The 22,571-nt window shown below is 35.3% G+C and overlaps 1 protein-coding gene across 2 annotated transcripts in view; it reads right to left on the bottom strand.

Moving 5' to 3' along the window:
• LOC138712024 (fibrillin-2-like) overlaps positions 1-22,571 on the bottom strand; it is a 603,403-nt gene that overhangs the window by 52,736 nt on the left and 528,096 nt on the right. For both annotated transcript variants that reach the window (XM_069843407.1, XM_069843408.1), the window contains exons 30-38: positions 20,022-20,236; positions 18,915-19,053; positions 16,445-16,558; positions 14,421-14,579; positions 9,883-10,086; positions 6,759-6,887; positions 5,480-5,728; positions 3,499-3,644; positions 328-436 (exon numbers count right to left, since the gene is read on the bottom strand). In XM_069843407.1, coding sequence (XP_069699508.1) covers positions 328-436; positions 3,499-3,644; positions 5,480-5,728; positions 6,759-6,887; positions 9,883-10,086; positions 14,421-14,579; positions 16,445-16,558; positions 18,915-19,053; positions 20,022-20,236 — 1,464 coding nt within the window. The remainder of the gene's footprint in view (positions 1-327; positions 437-3,498; positions 3,645-5,479; positions 5,729-6,758; positions 6,888-9,882; positions 10,087-14,420; positions 14,580-16,444; positions 16,559-18,914; positions 19,054-20,021; positions 20,237-22,571) is intronic.

Below are 22,571 nucleotides of genomic sequence, written 5' to 3'. Positions count from 1 at the left end.
ATGACCATTGTTTTGACATAAAACCAAAAATTTTTTAGATATGCTAAGTAGCTGTTCTTAATAGAATTTTTTCGTAATTTGCAAACATGTTGTGTAATAATAAGTGAACTATGTTATCAAGCCAATGCAAAGGGACTTGACTTTCTTTCAGGTGTTTTTTTTAACTCTGCGTGCTCTCAATTTACAAGGTATTTGTTAGGTCTACCGAAATTCTGTAATAGGAATTCAGAATTTCAAGCTTAAAAACTATAAATATAATATTATATGGATTATTTATTATCCATCAATCATTTGAAGCTGCCAAAGATGGGAAATTAAAATATTTACCTTCACAAGAGTTACCATCATGTCCCAGTTCATATCCCGGTGGACAACTGCAGATGTAAGATCCCATAAGGTTCTGACATTTGCCTGGCGGAGGACAAGTTCCTGGAACCTAACCCAACAATATATCACTTTTAAATAGAATGAGAAGAAATTATTAATAGTTTACGCTATTATTATTTTTTGGAGAAATTTGACAAACATAAATATATAATCTTTAATTTATTCTTCATTCATACACTTTTAACACTTCTTTATCACTAATGACAATTAAACTTGTTAAATTAACAATCTTTATATACTTCACTGTGTTATGGAACTTAATATGGTACTGTATCATAATGACTAGTTTTGGCATGATTCGTGGCCATTTTCAAACTTAACTTCTATTCTAGATCATATATACCCAGATTGCTCAGCCTTATAGGCTTTGACAGTAACAACTTTTGTCAGGTTTACTATGCTGCCATCTAGTTGTTACATAAGGAGTTACGTCATAACTCTCATTTGAATTGTATTAGCGACTGTACTGCCATCTCATGTTCATTTACGGCAGATGGGTGGTGATCCTGGAGGTTGTTCTCTTCAAAGTGCTACCGATTTTAACATAGGGATGAGCTATCTGTTACATATACGACTTAAGCTTCTATCTATAAATTTGAAAATTACGACAAATCACGTCGAAACTAATCACTAAAGTAGTGGTAGGCCTACCATTTTAAGTTCCATAAGTTAACATAGTGAAGTACAGAAATTGTTAATTTAACAAGTTCAATTTATCATTAATAATAGTACTGGTAATTTATGTAACTAGTGTATAATCTCGGAAATTATAGCATGAGTGAATGTTTAGCACGTGAGTGTAAGTGAGTGCGCTCATTTTGACAAGTGTTTATAATGACGATTATACATGTAACATTTTATGCTATTCTAGCATTAAAATAATGGTAAAAAGTCTATTATAAATTTACAAAATGTAATGTTATGACGTAGTAGATGCATGAGTACTGGATATGACGTAATATATTGCATGGTTGCGAAGTAACCGTTTCTAAGACAATGTTATTTTGAAGCTTTTCCTTATAGGTATGTTTTATAAAATTGTGTTGTGAAGGCAGTTATGATGTCATGGAATAATAGTTGCTAGGTAATCTTTTCTGACACCAGTGCCAGAATTAGGCCAATTATACACGACTTATAGCGTCATAAGAAGCATGTTTTAATGCTAGAATTGCATAATATATATTTTTTTAAAAGTCATAATTTCACAACCTAATCTAACGGTAGTTTCGATGTTAGTCCCGCGCATTGGCATCGTGGTCTAAGGCATCCTGCCTACGACTCGCGTTACGGAATGCGCGCTGGTTCGAGTCCTCATGGGGAGAAGAACTTTTCTCATGAAATTTCGGCCAGTGTATGGAACTAGTGCCCACCCAGCATCGTGATGCACTTGGGGAGCTACGATAGGTAGCGAAAATCTGGTTTTGCAAACCAGCTATAACAGCTGGGGGGATCACCGTGCTAACCACATGATACCTCCATTCTGGTTGGATGATCGTCCACCTCTGCTTCAGCATGTGGACATGAGGCCAGCAGCCGGCTGGTCGGTCTTGGCCCTTCATGGGCTATAGAGCCATGGATTTACTTTACTTTACTTTACTTTACTTTACTTTACTTTACTTTTAGTTTCGATGTAATTTGCATCATTTCGTGAATCCTGCTCAGAATCCTAGGATTCAGAAGATGATACAAATAAAATCGCAACTAGTCAATCAGGTAAAATAACACCATGATTTAAAATGTTAACACAGCAAAGTCGTTGTTCATTTAATTTAAATATTAACTTAATAGTTCACCAGTGAAATTCGCCATTGTTTACTTACAAACTAGTCTTCAAGTTGGTCGTGTCATTTTAAAATTCTGAATTTATGCTTTACTGGAACTGAATAAGATACATCCTGAACCAGTTGCTGTACTTCCAAGAAGTTCTGTCATTAACCTTGCACTCCTAGTCCCCACAAAGTACAGTTCCTCTATAAAGTCTGACTCTAAGAGTCATCCTACTCCCTCACTCCAATGACACTCTAGCAGAATTGCATCAGAGTAGTTTCTTTGTTTTCATTTGTACGGAAAAGGATTAAATTTGCTTATAGTAACAATTTTTATATGTATTAATATGATTTAAATTACACTCAGTAAAGATTTTCATTTTTGAAACTAGCATGTTACCTTCAATAGCAATTTGGCTGAAGGTGTATGAAAATTTCTTTTTGTTTCCTAGTGTTAAAAGTATGTATAAAACCATGTTAGAATTGATATTTAACCCCTGTGGTGAATTTCAGTCAAGTCCGGAGGGCCTAATTAGTCAAATTCACTCTACTCATCTCCACACTGGGGCCCTCTGAGACCTTTTAAGATGCAAAAGAGAGAGTGGTGTGCAGAAAGCAGCAGGAAGCTACCACATTTATTTTTATCCAAAAAAATGACAGGATGCTGGGTGTGCAGTGAAAGACCTACCCTTGGGCAGAACACTATGAATGAATATATTTTTTTCATTTTACAATTTAACTGAATTTATAATTTGTTGTATTGTATTGTAAATTATATTTTCTTTATATTAATATAACTGTAACGGCTGGGGAAATCAATGTACTGACCACATGCTACCCAGGGGTACTGGTTGGATGACCATTCCTGAGATATGTGGACATGAGGCCAGCAGTCGGCTGGTCAGCAACAGCTTTCCATGGTTTGCTGCGCCATGGATTATAATAATATAACCTCCTGAGTCCTGAGAGTATCATACTATACTATACTTCTAGGAGTATAGTATACTATACTTCTGAGAGTATAGTACACTATACTATACTTCATACATGATTTCGATATAAGATGTATGCAGAGAACTGAAATATAATATCATATGCCTACATTTGTGCCCTAACTGTAAGCTGCAGAATTCTTTCAGCATTTTTCCTTATGTCAGTGACTTATTTTGAAGTGTAGAATTATACTGAACTATAAAAAAATAAAACAACAAATGTCTTAGGACTCAGGACGATACATTTAACCTCAGTGACATGGCATAAAAAGCAATCTAACCGAAATATCTGAATTAGTAGGCCTATTACGGAAATATGTTATGTGTTTATCGCAACTATAAGACAGACTCACCTCGTGACATTCGTCTACATCCCTGCAATGTTGACCATCGGCAGCCAAAACGTAGCCATCTGCACATTCACAGTTGAAAGAACCCAATACATTCCGACATCGTCCATTGCGACACAGGAATGGCATGATGCGACACTCATCAATATCTAAGGACAAATGAATGAGAGAAAATGTTCGTTGAATAAGTCATATATATGGCGTATGCTTAAAAATATTTACAGTATAACATTTTTATGTGAGGGAAAAATTATTACATATACTGTATACTGAATACTACATACTGCAAAATTAAATATAAAAGGTAGTGTAATTTAATCACTCCAACACTTGAAAATGCTCAACCTGACAGAAGTAAAATATTAATTCATAATTATAAAATACTTACTTACAAATAGCTTTTAGAGAACCCGGAGGTTCATTGCCGCCCTCACATAAGCCCGCCATTGGTCTCTATCCTGAGCAAGATTAATTCAATCCCTACCATCATATACCACCTCCCTCAAATCCATTTTAATATTATCCTTCCACTTACGTCTCGGCCTCCCCAAAAGTATTTTTCCCTCTGACCTCCCAACTAACACTCTATATGCATTTTTGGATTCGCCAATACGTGCTACATACCCTGTCCATCTCAAACATAGAATTTAATGTTTCTAATTATGTCAGGTGAAAAATACAATGCGTGCAGTTTTCCGTTGTGTAACTTTCTCCATTCTCCTGTAACTTCATCCTTCTTATCCTCAAATATTTTCCTACGCACCTTATTCTCACTCTTAGTCTCTGTTCCTCTCTCAAAGTGAGAGTCCAAGTTCCATAACCATACAGAACAACCGGTAATGTAACTGTTTTATAAATTCTAATTTTCAACTATTTTGAGAGCAGACTGGATGACAAGTTTCTCAACCGAATAATAACAGAAATTACCATATTTATTCTGCGTTTAATTTCATCCCGAGTGTCATTTATATTTGTTGCTGTTGCTCCAAGATATTTTAATTTTTCCACCTCTTGAAAGGATAAATTTCCAGTTTTTATATTTCCATTTCGTACAATATTCTGGTCACGAGACATAATCATATACTTCATCTTTAAGGGATTTACTTCCAAATCTATCTCTTTACTTGCTTCCAGTAAAATTCCCGTGTTTTCCCTAATAGTTTGTAGATTTTCTCCTAACATATTCATATCATCTGCATAAACAACCAGCTGCTGTAACTCGTTAATTAAAGAATAGGACAACTAAAAATTAACTACTATCAATTCTTGTAAAATAACCACTTCTGTCTTTTAGCCATGGGAAGAGCTCAATGAAAAGTACCAGGTACAATCTGTGTGGTAAGAGAAATTGCCTGATGTTCAACATGTGCACTGAGGCCAGAGTTGCTACTCAGTCAAAATCAACCTCACGTAACGAAATGTGCTCACGTGGTACTTACTGTATAAAAGAGCCAGCAACATGTCCACTTCCACAACAACCTTAAATAATACAGTGCGGGCATTGGTTCTCAGACTAAGCTGCTGGATTTATGTTTACTGCTACTGACCTTGAAGCAGAGTACAGCAAGAGAGAGTGGGGTAAAAAGTGCGTGTTAAGCAGTTATCATGAATTTTCTTTCCCCGCACGAATTGTAGCTGCAATGAGTGACAATTTTCTGAGGACAATTACAGTGAATCATAGTGACTTCATCTAAAAGTTTGAGCTCGCTTAGTACTTCTAATATCTAAATTTCATTATTGGTATCTAAATTCAATTTTAAATTGTACACCTTTGCTTTATAATGTGTTGTTTGTGAAGAAGCTATAAATGAATGAAAGTATGGACTTCATTGTTGCTAATGTGTTGGTTGTCATGGAAAAAAAAAATAATTCACTGCTGTGAATAAAGCCATTATTGTATAGGTTGCTAAGGACGATGAAATAAATACTAGTTTAGATAGCAGTTGTGGATAAATAGGCCTATCACTAGAGTGAGATAACGTACCAATGCAGTCATTGTTATGGCTGAGTTTGAAACCAGGGTAACAGTGACACTTGTAGGAGCCCACAGCATTAGCACATGTTCCATTGTTACAGATGTTGGGATGACGCTTGCATTCATCTACATCCAAACAGGAGTCCCTAGTGGGCGTCAACTGGTAACCATTTCGACATACACACTGGAAGCTTCCTTGGAAGTTGTTGCATTCTCCATTACTGCAGATTCCAGGTCTCTCCGAACATTCATCAATATCTGTTCAAGGTGGGTAGAATATTATTTTCCTATAACTACTAACATTGATTAATTATGTTACTAAAAATTCACATGACTGTACAGAAAATAAGCACTGTGTTCTCAAATATAAAAATACATTAATTTCTCTGATACTTTACTGTAAATACTTGGGTACATGCCTGTACAATAGAGATGAACAACGATCGAGAAAACGAGACTAACAGTGCCCGCAAAGCCGAAAACCCGTACGACAATGTTGTATTACATCGCGTCCTTGACATAAAGACTGGTTGTGATCAAGTCCCGAAGTTCCGAAGTCAGCAGTTGTTTATACCTGACTGAACTTTTATCTACTTTGGCAACTGTTATATATGTATAAACAATCAAGTAGCCTATTTGAAACATCTCTACCTTTCAGTGTATAATAATCCGTTCCCCAGTCTTTATTTAATTACTAGGCCCTTATTAAAAGGCTAGGAATTTTCTTTTCATATGTTTAAGATCAAGTGTGCAATCTCAAGTAAAAAGATATTAATGTCATGTTTTATGTTTCTTAGAAATGCAAATTCATATGAGAATTGTTTTTTTTATTTATATAACCATAGGTCATATCATATAATAGAACCAGAACATTTTGATAACTAAGATACTGTTCTGTTTTGTCTTTTTGTCTCATTTAAACATTTATAATGTTATTTATTTCAATGATGTATGTTATTCAAAGTAACGAAATCTTTCCACGCCGACCAAATGCTATTTCGAGAATGACGAGCAAGACGAGCAAGACTCGAAGCGCACGAGAATGACGAGTCGAGACTCGAAAGACAAATGTAACAAACACAGCGAGTGAGAGCGGCAGTTAGTTTTGTTCATCTCTACTGTACAATAATTTCTAAATTTAATTATGTAGTGATTAGGTTCTATCTGTATTGAACGAAAACTTGTTTACAACTAAAATAAGTTGTCATCCCGTGAGATTTCATTTTAGACAGGTTTTACTGTGTCTTGAATTGCTTATTAAAACATGTGAATATGAAATGATTCTTACCAACACAATCTCGCAAGCTAATTCCAAGTTTGTATCCGTCAGGGCATTGGCATTCAAAACTACCTGGTGAGTTCACACACTGGGCATTTCCACGGCAGGGGCTTGGAACTCGCAGGCACTCATTGTCATCTGCAATTATCATTAAGAAATAAAATATCAACAATGCAACTATACAAGATTTTGACTCTGCACACAATATCAATGGTTTCCTGTAAAAGTAGTCCTCAAAATTAATATCTACACAATGCCAATTTAAACATAAAACAGGTAAAGTATTTTTTAAGAAGTCAGGTACACTAGTATGTAAATGATAATTTACCTACAGATAGCTGCACATAAACATTCAACATTCAAGTGTTGTTTGAAAAGTTCATAGTTTTTTTTGTAGGTTATTTTACGACGTTGTATCAACATCTCAGGTTCTTTAGCGTCTGAATGAAATGAAGGTGATAATGCCGGTGAAATGAGTCCGGGGTTTAGCACCGAAAGTTACCCAGCATTTACTCATATTGGGTTGAGGGAAAACCCCGGAAAGAATCTCAACCAGGTAACTTGCCCCGACCGGGATTGAACCTGGGCCACCTGGTTTCACGGACAGACGCGCTAACCATTACTCCACAGGTGTGGATGAAAAGTTCATAGTCTGACATAGAAATTAAACTAGGATTATTCTGAAAATCTTTATTTCTCAACATAATTCCCCCTAAGATCCACACACTTGGTCCACCAGTGCTGCAATGCTGCTATACTCTCCTTGTACACAGATTTCTTGAGATCTGCAAAAAGGCCTTCTGCTGCTACGATAAAAATTTCTTCCCAGCAAAGTGAGTTTTGAGCTTCAGGAAAAGAAAGAAGTATGAGGTGACAGATCTGGTGAGTAAGGGGTTGCAGCAACACTTCGAACTGTAGTACGTATAGTTTAGCAATAACGATTGCAGATGTGTGAGTATGTGCACTGTCGTGATGAAACAACACTTTTTTCTTGGCCATAACTGGCCTCTTCTTGCGAATTTTGCCTTCGTAATATTATGGAAGGAAATAAAACTTTCCTGATCTGCTCCAGAGGAAGTTAGATGTGAATTATAGTGGACTGTTTAATATAGATACATAAAGAACAAATTTACTTGTCGAGAATGAGATGATGATGATGATGATGATGATATGATGATGATGATGATGATGATAATAATAATAATAATAATAATAATAATAATAATAATAATAATAATAATAATAATACCAGTTATTAAAGAAATGAAGGCATATTAAAAGAGTTGAAAATAGATCCTGTACTGGTACTGCAATATAATATATTAAAAAATAATTATCATAATCATCCTATCACATCATCGGGGTAATGTAACTCCGCCTTCCAGGCGCCCCAACCTCAGAAGTGGGTTACAACTAAGCCACGGCCAGGAGAGAAGACCAGAAATGTCGAAAAGAGAACCTGGTGGCATTGGATAAAAAAAAAAAAAAAATAATAATTATAGAATTAACTGTAAAGATAATGTTGACGGAATGGACAGAAAAGACTAACTAATTAATCCTGAACCACACCATAGAAGGAAGATTAAGGAATTTAGGAAGACCCAAGAAGAGATGGGTAGCGACTATAACAGGCTACTGAGAGGCCTAATATTTGAATGATGATTATGATAACAGTGGCGGTTCCTCGGGGAAGGGAAGGGAGGAACGTCCCCCTCACATTTTCTTCTTTTGAAAGTAAATACCAAATAAAATATGTGCCTTGAAATTCGAGGAACATTCGATAATTTTTAAGTTCACAGCTATAAGAAAAACTCGGTTGATCGAGTTTTAAATGACGTGCGCTCATGTGCTGTAGAAAACTGTGAGAAAGATGCGAGATTGTCTGTGTGGAGGAAAGAAACTCCATTCCTCCTCTACTGCAGTTAACACACACAGACAACAGCGCACTAGTGGCCAGAGAAAGAAGCAGAGTTTTAAAGCAAATAAATGAACGGCGAGGGAGGAAATCCTCCTCTGAATCGGTCATGGGCGGGAAACAGAAACCGACTGGTCATGCAGCAAGCTCGCTACCACTGCCACCTAACGATGTTGCATTCAACCGAACTATAACACATCCAGGAGGAAACACAACAAAAACAGTTTTAACGCAACGCTATGAAAGACACCATGTAAACTTTTTTTTAATTATAAATAAAAAATATTATTCATTGCAATTTATATAGACTACTATTCATGGTTTGAAACTTTCGTGGATATTTGAAAGTTAAAGTCGGGTTTATGTAAAACAAAGAGGAAGTAGTTCTACGTAGTTGGCCCCTGAAATTCACTTCTATTCATTGTTTACTACACAGGGCAACAGCCAAGTTGTCAGTTTTGTACAAATATATTTCAAACTGAAAGTAGGTACTCCAAACTACATCATTTTTAACATAAAAAATTAATCGGCCACCAGCAGCTTTGAACAATAATGATAGTATGACTTTACAAGATCTGACATTCTTCAAAAGCATGTGATACTGAACTTGTAAAATGTACATGTGGCAACGCAGACCACGTGGGTGGGTGCAGTGTTCTCGCTTTGCTCAGATTATTTCCCATTCCCATTTCCATTTCTGTAAAACGGTTCCAGTTATGAGTTAGTAGCTAGTCGCTTCCAACACGTGTGATGCTGTAGTGTGCTCGAAAAATGCTACGAAGTTGTGAATTTCCTTGTAATTGTTAATTTGCGCATTTATTCAACAATGAATGGAAGTGAAAACATAATATATTTTGGACACTTTAGGAAACTCAGTTTACAAGAACAGATTATTGCTATACAGAAGGGAAGGCCAACTCCAACACTATCTGGTCTTACATGTATGCATGTAGGCTAATTTGTAGCATGTTTCATTCAAGAAGGTGTCATTTCGTGCCCTCCTCTTAAGAAATATGCAGGAGCCGCCACTGGATGATAATGATTATGATGATGACACCAATAATTTATTATATTAAAATATGTGTAATATATTCAGATTATGTTTAAAGTTCACTATGATGGAAGTTCAGCAAAGTTATATAACTTTCCTGTTATGTTTGAATTCTGTTTTGTTAATATGATTTCACGATGGTTATCTTAAAATGAAAGGTGACTTACCAATACACTGATGGACATTGATGTCGTAAATATATCCACGATCACACTGACATTCAAAACTTCCAGGGGTATTCATACATCGTCCATGGTTGCACATTGTTGGCATTAGATGGCATTCGTCTATTTCTTCTGTCTGATTGGTGATGCGGTTCTGAATGTAGCCAGGCTTCATCTTTGGGCCACCACATAATGCAATGCCTTCCTCTGCAAAATACACATTAACAAATATTTTTTTCTGTATAGTACATTACACTGATTATACACAACACATGAAAGTAATCACAATTGCTATTTTTGTAGAATTTTGTAAAATTAGACCCATTTGAGCTCTCTGACAAGAATATGAATGACTACAATTTATCTATTACTATCAGTTATATATGATAGCTGCTCATTGCAGATTGAAACGTGAAGTACATCTTAGGCAAGTGAACAAAGACTAATTGTATCAACATACTAAAATGATCCATGTTAAATCTTTCGTACACTACTCTTAACACTTGAATATCCTGAGGATGGTGTGAAGAAACACCGAAACAGCTGTAAGCCGCACATGCTTACATAATTAACACGAGTAAGATCGCCATTTAATCAATTATTTATACTAAAATGAGTTGAGTCTTGCACAAAACCAGTCGCAAGTGCAAGATGAAACATCTTATGTTAAATAGTTAAGTTTAGAAATTATATTAAAATTGTATATCTATATGTAAATTATAAAGTATGTAATGTAAGGCTTCAGTGATTATATGTATGTATATTTTTTGTCTGTAAACTATAAAAAATATATCATATCATATCTATTACAATCAGGGAATGTTCATTTAATTTCCAGAGAGAAAAATTTTGCTAATATAACCAGAATATTTAGGGAATATTAAATGAATTACCAGTGTACAGTATTTACCTGAAAATAAAACGATTTCGAATTTAAATAAAATGCAGTTTTAAATGGTTTACATGAGCATTTTTAACTTAAATCTAGTATTTTAGTAACGTCTACAACAATTTTAAAAATATTATTACTGGTACCATATACAGTAATATCCTGATGCATGAAGTTATATATTTATATGTAGACTGTTTCCAAATTCGCCAGCTAACTCTGCAAAATCATACGGATTTGTAGTTAAAACAGAGGTAGACACGTGAAAAAGATACTACGTGACACAATTCTTGTGAAAGTGTTTACTAAAGTTAGTCTTGTAAACCATACTTTTAAATTATGGTAGGCCTACTTAAAACGCCAATGCTCTATTCATATTTCAGTTACAAAGATAGACAAATTGTCAGAAGAGAGTTGTTTTTAACACTATCACGTGTTCTGTTACGACATTACTGCCTTTCTGTCTTCTGCCTACCTAGTTACGCGTAATAATTCAACTGACTTCTAGTTTCATGTAGGTTATTCAGAGAATACAAAAAAATATGTACCGTACTACACATTTTGGACTTGTAATTGTACCTACTGAATAAGGTACATTTTGCAAGAGGAATGTAAGACACCTGATTCTGTACCAACTTTAATATCATTTAATTACAGAAATATGGTATTATTAATATTTCTTAATGTATCCGGTAGGTCCAGTAGGTACTGTGCTTGCTTCTGGAACCAGTTCAAACCTGGCCCAGACCATTAGATTTTTAGGTGAAGCTGCTTCCATCGAAACCAGGTAAAGCCTTGCAATAGATTAACCGCATGTAAAATATTATCTCTTTGTTGATGAAGAAGAATGAATGAATGAATGAATGAATGAATGAATGAAACAAACTCTTATGTCCAACATTTTGTAACTTATAACATTACGATAACGGATGTAGAGATCTTTGTTAAAAAAAATGGGTCCCAGTAAATTGAAATTCAAAATCTCTTGTTATTTTACATTAAGCAATTGTTGGTGCATTATAATACCACAAAGAAATAACAATATTCTAGGCAATAAAGCAAAATAAGTGTATGGCCTAAGCATAATCTGTCAGTTCTCTTTACTTTCTAAATGGCTGGGATTATGTTAATTTTTCAAAATAAGTCATGTAGAACTCTCTAAAAAATTCTGTCTGAAGAATTTTTCGATTAAGGCATAATTCTATAAATAATTAATTTGACACAATCACTTTAAAAGATGCCGGATATGTAGTTTATACCATTTCACTTGTCATATTATTTTACGTAAAAGAAACAAGTTATGAGCAGATTCCCAATACACTGTCGCCTGTGGTAATTTTCCAAATCAAGTTCAAGTTCAAGTTCAGCCCATAATGTCCCCTTGGGGTACGGGCCTCTTCCTAGGAAGGCGGTTGATTACGACGATCCTGGTTAGTCATGCCGGGAGGGATCCTCCTTTAAGTCGTAACACTTTTGCACGTGTTCTTTTGGTTTCTCCCTTGCTGCTCTCTGGTCCTCTGCAATGCACTCTTCTGTGTGATGTCTCATTGAGGGATGATCTGCGATGCTGTGCTGAAATGCTGCTTCCACATTGTCCTCTCTCTGGTGGCCATTGTCCATCGGTACCCAAAGGTCTTCCTGAGATCGTCGACCCAACATGTCCTTTGACGTCCCACGTTCCTTTGCCCGCACCTGGGGTCCCAGACTGTCGCCTTGTGAGTCCATCTGCTGGGATTTAGCCTCATGATGTGGCCCACCCAACTTCATTTCAGGTGTCTACTGGTAGTTACTGCATCATTTATTTTTGTTTTTATTCTTACAGTCTCATTTCGCATTCTGTCCTTCAGGTGACGCCTACTGCTTTGGCATACTTGCAACATGGTTCTGTCTGTCTGTCTTCGTGGTGTTCCATGTTTGTGAGCCAAATACTAGTGCTGGTAATATGCAAGTATTCATGACGTGTCTCTTAATATCTAGGCTGTATGACTTTTCTTGCAATATAAACTTCAGTGCCCAAAATTTTGCCCATGCTGCCGTTATGTGTCTCACTATTTCTTTGCTTGTGCTTCTCGAGAACAATAAGGTCTGGCCCAGGTAGACAATTTCCTGCACATATTCTATTGGGATGTTGGGCGCTAGTTCTACGATTTCTTCCATATGATTTGTCATGATCTTAGTCTTCTTTAAATTCATTTTTAAGCCTGCTTTTTCACTAAGTTCCATAAACTTTTTTCAGTAAAAATTATTAAACTTCATATCGATGGTCCAGTTCTGAAGGAAAACAACTCAAAATTTAACCTGAATTTTAAAGCTTCATATTGCTGTGAAAAATCCAATTAACACACACTAATTTGAAACTTATAGTTAGGGCCAGGAAGTTCATGCCCTAAAAACCTACTAAATATGCATGCAAGTATGCTTTTAAAAACCTCAAAATATGCCAATAAAATTCTATATTTCTTGATATCACTAATAAATAAGTAATAAATAATAATAATAATAATAATAATAATACTTTTCTGGTAAAAACAATTATAATAATTCCACTCAATACCAGTTTTTAAAAATCCAATATGATGCTTTTATTTAAAAAATCCAAACTATGCATTTTTATGCAACATAAAATCAGCTTTAATGAGCTTAAACGCGCAAATATCACAAACTATTATGCATTTAAAAAAAATAAAAGCCAAAATAGACAAAAAATATGCAACATAAAATTTGGTTTGATAACCTTAAATGTTGATGATTCGTGAGGATAATTAATCAGCAACTAATTGCAGCCATTTGAAAAATATATGCAAATCCATTAACTTCCTGGCCTTACTTATAGTAAGCTTATATAATCATTAACAGAATTTGGAATAATTTCAACGATCCTTTGATTTTTCACAACAACATTAAGCTTTAAAATGCAGGTTTCTCAAAACTTTAAATTTTGAGTTATATCCCTCTTGAACTGGGCCGTCGATATGCGTATTTCCGGATGAATTGACTAATAGATAGGATTGGTATTTTCCGGGCTAGAGGGTCTTGGTCTGTCTGTAATGAAACCAAATGTTTTGTCCACTACTCCGGTGGACATCTTTAATGGCGTGGTACACTTGCGCGGAGAGATCTGCTGTGTGTATCAAAGACTGGTACTGAGACTGGTAGCACATCGATATTTAAGGTGTGGGAGTGTTATGGCTTGTCATTGTCACCACGGTCTGCACCCGGAAAATATCAATCCTATTGATGCCAGCCGTGAAAGCCTACATTCTAAGATTTGACTTATAGATGTTGAAACATGAACAAAACCCATCAAATAATTTAGGAGAAGTCTCGAATGCATAGACGGATAGATAAATGTTATGTCAGGAACAACATTTTCTGTGTCAGAGTGCTGAAAATTTATTTCTGTGCAAATATCAAAATGGATTTTTTATAGCATAGCAAGACTTTATTTTCATACTTTGTATAATGAAAGAAGTTCGTCTTATGTTTGGGTAAATATGTCATTTATATTTAAATCATTCCTCTGATAATAAATTATTGTGATTACCGAAAATTTTCTTGAAATTAAACATAATGAATAGAGAACTGAATATTAGTTTTTATTTATGAAATCAGTACTGTAACAGATCTGAACGGTTTATTTGTAGTTCTTTACTTGAGTCAGGATGGGGACACTCTTGACAGGGGTTCCCCCAAGCATGTCCCATGGAACAGCAACACACCATACGAGTTTGCTCGTGCATCATAGGATTGGTGCAGCCACCGTCACTGTACTCCAAGAAGCACTGGCTCTTCCGCATGTCCACGCACTCCTCTACAACAAGTGTAGATCATAACTCTGTCAATACCCATACAGTATAACACCCATTCAACAAATTAAAACAGTTTACGCATCCACATAATAAGGCAATACTTTTTCGTTCATACTTTATTATCATATATTAAAATTGTATTATATTTAGACATTGATGAAAATCTAAGAGTTAGAGATTGTTTGGGATAGGATATCAGGAATTTCATAAGTACAGTACATTTAAAACAATTTACAGTTAAAGCTGAATTAAGAACGAACATAGGTACAACAGAATGTTAAAAGACAATGGATCAGAATAAAATAATAGGACAAACTGAACTTAATAAATTGTAATGGATATTAGGAAAAAGTGGACGCTTTAATATGCTGCTTGCTGCTATATTTTAAAGTAAGAATAATTAAACCATAGCAAATTGTACAATGAAAATTGCTTATTAACATATTACTTATTTTGTTCATCTTATACAAAATTAGCATTTTTGTTCTTACAAAGCTAGTACTATTTTTCTAATTTCTGTACAAAAAAACTGTTGTGTATTCTTTATTATACGATATTCTGGAATTATAAGCAGATGACATGTCTCAGGTTAAACTAAACCTTTAGTATTGTTCTGACAGAATATGTTGATAATTACAAAAATAAATTTAACGTACATCCGTCTAGAATATAATAATTATGTAAAAAATTATAAAATTATCCAGTTTTCAGTGAGAACTAAAATGCACATTGCAGTGGCTTTGAAATTACGCCTTTACAAAACATAAATGTAAGCTGCATACTTAAAATAAGTAAGAATTTTCAAATCTTTCATTCAACAGACGGGAGAAATTTTTATACCCATTTAAAATAAGACATTCTCGTTTTTCGGAATATGTACCGTAACCCTACACAGAGGTGCAATGAATCTATCATTAAATTAGAAAGAGGTCTGGAGAAAAGGATGAGAATGAAAAGTAGCATTAGAAGGGCATGCAGGAGGCGGAAAAGGAGAAGGAACAGGAAAGGGAGAGAGAGATTGTTAAGAAGAAGATGAAAGAATGAGAGAAGATAAATAACAGACGAATAAAATAAACAAACAAATAAACAAGGAAGTAAATAACATTGTAAAAATTGTAGAAAATTATTAAATTGTAAAGCAGTAAAAAATTTGTAAAAATTGTAGGCCTAATTATAATATTGTAAAATTTTGACTTGTTCCACATCTTAAAGCTTCATTGCTCATGTAAGATCTATGGAATAAAATAAATGAATGAATGAATAAATAAGTAAACAAATATGTAAGTAAATAAATAAATACATAAATAAATAAAATTAATAAATAATATATACGTAAAAAGTAAATAAATTAGTAAACAAATAAATAAATAAAATAAAAACATAGGCTATATATACAAATAAATAAATAAATAAATAAATAAATAAATAAATAAATAAATAAATAAATAAATAAATAAATAAGTAAATAAGTAAATAAATAAATAAATAAATAAATAAATAAATAAATAATCAATCAATCAATCAATCAATCAATCAATCAATCAAATCTAATATACGAATAAACGTCTGTGATGTTATTAACACTTTTATCTGAAATGCTGATAGCTTTGTAGAAAACAAAAAGTAATTACAATGGAAAAAGTTATTTAGGCAAAACAAAAATATTTGTCTTCTTTGATATTCAGCTTCATTGTGGCAGATTTATTGAGATAAGATGTGGTATCAATATCTTAGATATTGAAGGAGGTTAAGCGGTTGTGCAAAGCCTCGAAATTTAATTTTACATATACTGTACTTATGGAAAAAGAGAACACAAGAGCAATTTGTTTAATACTATTTCATATACACATGGATGACGTGCACTTACTTCCGTTTGGTAACAACATATAGCCGTGCGGACATACACAGTGGTAGTTGCCAATTTCGTTGACACAAGATCCTACTCCACAGATGTGTAGGTCTTCATCACATTCATTGATGTCTGAAAAGAAAATGTTCATTACCGGTACTCGAACGAACTTTGTATTTTAAAAATAAAAAAATCTGGACTTGAAAGTAAAACTATGATATTACTGCAGTATAGACAAAAATATGGTTTTCTAGGGAGAAAATTATCTCAAAGAAAAGGTACTTAATAAATTTCAGTAACTTTCCAGTCATCCAGCTATAATATATGAATCATATTTATTAACTTTATGACACGTAAAGGCTGGTAAATTATTATTCAGAGACTGTAGGAGTGTGTGTATGACTTATTCTTACGTCCATTGGATCAAGTCCACAGGTAGACCTATCTCTCATATAAGGGTTAACTGTTTCATCTGCTGTTGCTCAATCAAATGGTTGTGGGCACAACACAACGATAGTTCTGTCTCTCTGGTAAAGTAAAGTGATGGCATGGAAAGGGAATATCCTTCCCTGAAAGTCTCAATATTATCTTCCTCCGTCGAAAATTTGACTTGAATTAATCTTGTTTCATAGACTAGAGATATGAATTAGATGTCGTTTAATGAATATTCAACGAATCTAAGCTTGCCGTTAATGGTCAGTGACAACTAAACATTTGGTCTTGTAGTAAAAAGTGAACCTGTCAGACCATATTATTTTTGTCGATCACATGTATTTTACAGTCTCCGTTTCATGCAGTAACATTCAAAACCACTGTTAAAAAAATGCTTGCCACTGCTGTAATGCTTTCTCAACCATCAGTTGGAATAAGTAAACCGTAATCTTTAATTTCCATAGCCATGTCATTGGTAGTTAATTCTATGTCCAAGAGCATACCTCATTCAACATTGAATTTATATAAAAACAAGTATCTTACCTATAGATTTAAACATAATATATACATTGGCTTACTATGTAAGTATTATACCTTATTGCGTTAATCGTATTTGTAGAGAAAATATGTGAAGTTTATTATATGCAAGACATGAAAGTTCAATTCATAATGAACTGAATGCCAAGACTAAAACAATATCGTATGCGAAGATAATAAAGCACGTTAGCGGCATTAGAGACTGAGAAAAGCATCTAGTGCTGCTTGGACCCACAAGCCTAAAATGTATTAGTTCTTACAGATGTGTGATAGTTATGTCTACTATCGAACGCAGACCTGATGGGGTGATGACATATTACAACTCTGGAAATCTATTTTCATTTTCAGAGTGATAATGATGCAAATACAATACACCATGTCCTGTTTAAAGGGATCGAGAAATAAATGTCCGTCATTTAAAATCAGACAAAGATATTGTTGTGATTTACATATGACAAAATGTAAAAACTGCTCAAGTTTATGCAACAATGGTTTAAAAACGGCTACATGTTCATTCACATGCACACCAATGTTCAACACTGGAATAAGCTTGGCGCCATTCAGTAGATAAGAAGAACATTCCATCATTGGGCCATTCTTTTTCATTGAGGCGACAGTCACAGGGAATGTGTATCTGGACATGTTGCAGAACTTTTGTTGCTGATCAACTCCCTACAGGATCTGCTTTTCAGTAAAATGGGGCTCCACTCCATTGCTATGAAGCAGTGCATGACCTCTTGAAAGCAAACTATCCCGATAGGTTGATCGGAAAATGAGTTCCCCTTGCCTGGCTAAGTGGCTACCTAGGTCACCCGACCTGATCTCCCTTTGACTTTTTTCTCGGGCTTTGTGAAGGATGTTGTGTACCAAGGTGGTACAGTTGACACATTAGAAGAATTGAGGCAACGCAATTACAAATGCAGCAGCGCTAGTCACTCCACAAATGCTACACAACACTTGGCGGGAGGGTAAGTACGTTTAGACGTCTGCAGGGTAACTCAAGGCGCACATATCGAGTTGCATTGACCATTCTCTGAAACTCGGAGAGTTTTTACATCAAGTTCTGTAAAAAGCTATGTTATAGAACCATTATTTACATCTGAAATTATCACATATTTCTCGATCCCTCTAAGCAGGACACGGTGTATAAATATTTTTACTGGGTTATTAATTAACGACACTGTATCAACTACTAGGTCATTTAGTATTGATAGAATTGGTAATAGTCAGAAGGTATTTGGCGAGATGAGGCCGAGGATTCGCCACAGACTACCTGACATTCCCCATACGGTTAGGAAAAATCTCGGAAAAAAACTCAACCAGGTAATCGGCCCAAGCGGAGATCGATCCCGAGCACAACTCCGGATTGGCAGGCAAACACCTTAGCTGACTGAGCTACGCTGGTGGTTAATACAGTATATTAAAGTAAATACATATATGTTTTAAGATTAATTCTCTTGAAAGTAAGGAATGTTAAGTATTAAATAAACTGGAATATTAGTTCGAAAATAATACCCACCAATGCAAAGAGCGTTACTATCATCTAGTCGGAAGCCTTCATTACACGAACACATAAAGCTGCCAAATGTATTGGTACAATGTCCATTGCGGCACAAGTTTTCATACTCTTCACATTCGTTGATATCCTCTAGAAGGACCTGAAAATTTGAAACTGTAGTTAGTATAATGCTAGATTTATCCGTCACGGTGGTCTATTGGCCTTATGAAGCCTGTTGTGTAGACAAATTTACCGACAGAGTCAATGCCTAGGGTGCGCCATAAGAGGCTGGTCTACATCACATCCACGATGAGGCGAGGCAAGGTGAGGTGAGGTGAGGTGAGGCGAGATGAGATGATAGAGATTTGTTGGGATGTCACAGAGGACCGAAGCTTCCAGAAAAAACTCTTGTGTTATCTGGACAATGGGCTTGCCCAACACAAGTTATAAATTGGGGATATACAGCTTGCCCAAGTCAAGTCTGCGAGTGGGGATACAGGGATGGAGTGTAGAGGAATGTAGAGGCAAAACACAGTTGCCACATAGGTCATTTGAGGCTCAGATTTCAAAGTGTGTACATCGTTTGAAATACACTACGCAGTTGTTGTCCTTGTCTTCAGAAAAAGGCAAGCTCTGACAACTGTTATGCTGTCTCCTAACCTCCCTTCCTCATGCAACTTTCTCTCCTATGTCCACGCTTGCCAATCGGAACGCCAAACCTCACTGTCAAAAGTGTGTCAAGCAGATATAGAAGTACAGTCTATTTCAAAGTGTCTTGTTCACGGAGTGTTCTTACATTTTCATTACCGCTCTATGAACTGAAGCGCAGTAGGAAAACTTTACTATCGTATGTGACTGTACGGGTCTCCTTTCACTACAAACCTGCCTACAACTTCCCCTCTCGGCTCGCAGACTTAACTTGGTCGAGCTGTACCGGGGATCGAACCTGGGTGCATAGGATTATAAGTCCAGTGCTCTAGCCACTAGACCACCGTGGCAGCGCACCTCTGAATGTTTATCAGGAAAAAAATTATCCCATAGACTTACTGACTTTATTCTGAAGAAAGTCTATTACAAAAATGTATAGTATCTTACTATTAACTACAAAATTCATATATTGTAACTTACTGTGATGCTGTTGGGTCGATAACCATTGTTATTCGGGCAGAGAAACTTGTACTCTTCAGAGCCTTCTTGCGGACAGAGCTCACAACGAGGACCCCACGCCTTTCCAATTGTGCAACAGCATGTTGCTTTAGTAACGGATTCACCAATCTCTTGGCTACAGCGTCTGCGTCCTGTCCTCTCCTCAACTTTCATGTAGCATCTTGATTGCCGGCGATCTGACAACATGTTCTATGTTAAGAGAAGTCTGCAAGTAGCATGAAACCTCACAGGAAATCTGCGAGAATTAATTACAATAATATGAACTATAAAGATATTCTCTCAATCTCGTAAGTTTAATTGTAATCCTGTGCAAGGTGATGATGTATATCTGTTTTACTTTGTTTTTAGGTTCGTGTCCAGGAAAGGATAGTGACTACCATATATTTCTGTTCCTTGTGTTCGTCCTGTGTTATCTAAGCTGTAGACCCTTTACTTGTGAATAATTAATATAGTTTTATAAAGAATGGCTAAAGAAACAAAATGTTAATGGATGATAATGAAGAATATAAAATTGATGAAAATGGTAATGACAAGACAATGATGAAGGTAGTGGTTGAGAAGAAGAAAAAGAAGCAGAAGGAAAAGAGGAAGACACGATGGGGGTAGTGATGGTGATGATGATGATGATGATGATGACGGTGAGGAGGAGAAATAGGAGGAGGAGGCGTCGTTTTTCTTAAACCTTCACCATGTTCCGGAAAATTTCTCTTACTACATTAACAAAAATAAAACATTTATGTCCAAAGAAAAGAGAATTGTTCAGAAATTTTGCATATGGGATTTGTAAAAATGTTATTACATTTATTAGTTAACTTGAAGTTTACTAGACATTCAAGTAAATGAGATGACTTTATATTTGAAGTTTCATCTTACGATGTTGTATGACGTATATGAAGTATATTATATTTGAAGTGTTTACATGTTACTTTTTCTTGTGTCTTGTGAAGTGTTCAACAAATAATTAAATATTAACTGTTTCCTTTGGAATATATTCCTCATATTATCTGATATTTTGTGATAGAAATAGGCTACTCCTTTGTTTATAGTAATTGAATTATAAAGAAGAATTTATTTCCCTTCCTGCTAATGCCACCAGGTTGTCATTTGAAATTTCTGGTCTCTCCTGGCAATGGCTTATTTGTAACTCACTTCTGAGATTGGGGCGCTTGGAAGGCAGAATTAAGTTGCCCTGATGATATTATGATAGGATGATTATGAAGTGTTAGGAGAGGTCTTAAACCTAAGCCTAACCCAATTTCCAGACCACAAACAGGAACATTTTCCTTTAAGGAAAAATTTCTTTGTTCTAACAGGGAATCGAACCCGGGACCTAATGAACTGTAGTCAGAAGCTCCGACCACTATCCCATTGAGGCTGGTGAATAAAGAAGAATATGAGTTCCTCAATTAAATGTCGAGATTTTAAATATTTTTGGCGCTCAGAAAATAATTATAGATCCCATCATCAAAATGATCTATGTTGCTCAGGACCTGAAATGCTCGTCTTTTTGTTATTAGGCCTATGTTTGATCCAGTTGTTTAGGCTAGCCAAACATGGATCAAACCGAATAAGCGACCTTTCTAGATCTTCAGCGATATGACCTTGATGATGAAACCTGTAAACAATTCCGAAACATACGATTGACAAATCAAACTCTTCTACACAGATATATAAAACGTTATTTCTTTTCTGGCCCACTATGTATGAAAAATATTGGTGAGCAAGAGAGTTACAGTAATGGTAATGCCTTTATATCCAAGAATCCAGCATTATTTAACAACAGCATTCCTTGTTTAGCAACTTACATTAGAGTGACAGGATTTTCATTTTTTTTTTTATTTCTGTAGGTTATTTTACGACGCTTTATCAACTGAATGAGATGAATGTGATAATGCTGGTGAAATGAGTCCGGGATCCAGCACCGAAAGTTACCCAGGATTTACTCACATTGGGTTGAGGGAAAACCCCGAAAAAAACCTCAACCAGGGAACTTGCCACGACTGGGAATCGAATCCGGGCCACCTGGTTTTGCGGCCAGACGCGCTAACTGTTACTCCACAAGTGTGGACGACAGGATTTTCATAATTTTATTTTGTTATAATAAAGTTCCTTTAAATCCTCATCTAATGTAAAGCCAATGTGACATTATAATTTAGAATAATAATTAGATCCATATTTAAACGAACTTTACATGTTAAGCATTTAGTTGGTGCTGTCATGGGGGTCATGGATTTTAATGAATTGTATGAGGAAGAGAAAATTTTGCCCATAAGAAGCCATAATATTATGACGTATGGGTGCCTATATTTTATGCATGGTGATCTGTACTGATCGTAGATCATTTCTTGCTGTTCCTAATATGTTCTTAGATGTTGATAAACATAAATAGTGCACTTCTACAGAGCTGGAATTCAGAACCATATATGAAATAGTAAAGGAGCATCTTCTGCAGACTTCTGGAAAAAGAACTAAGGAAGAGGTTAGTGAAGTACTTTGTATGGTTGTGGCATT

This window comes from Periplaneta americana, chromosome 13, assembly GCF_040183065.1.
Source record: "Periplaneta americana isolate PAMFEO1 chromosome 13, P.americana_PAMFEO1_priV1, whole genome shotgun sequence".
NCBI classification, from domain to species: domain Eukaryota; kingdom Metazoa; phylum Arthropoda; class Insecta; order Blattodea; family Blattidae; genus Periplaneta; species Periplaneta americana.
Note: the sequence above shows the minus strand (reverse complement) of the source record. Positions and strands in the feature narration are given on the sequence as shown.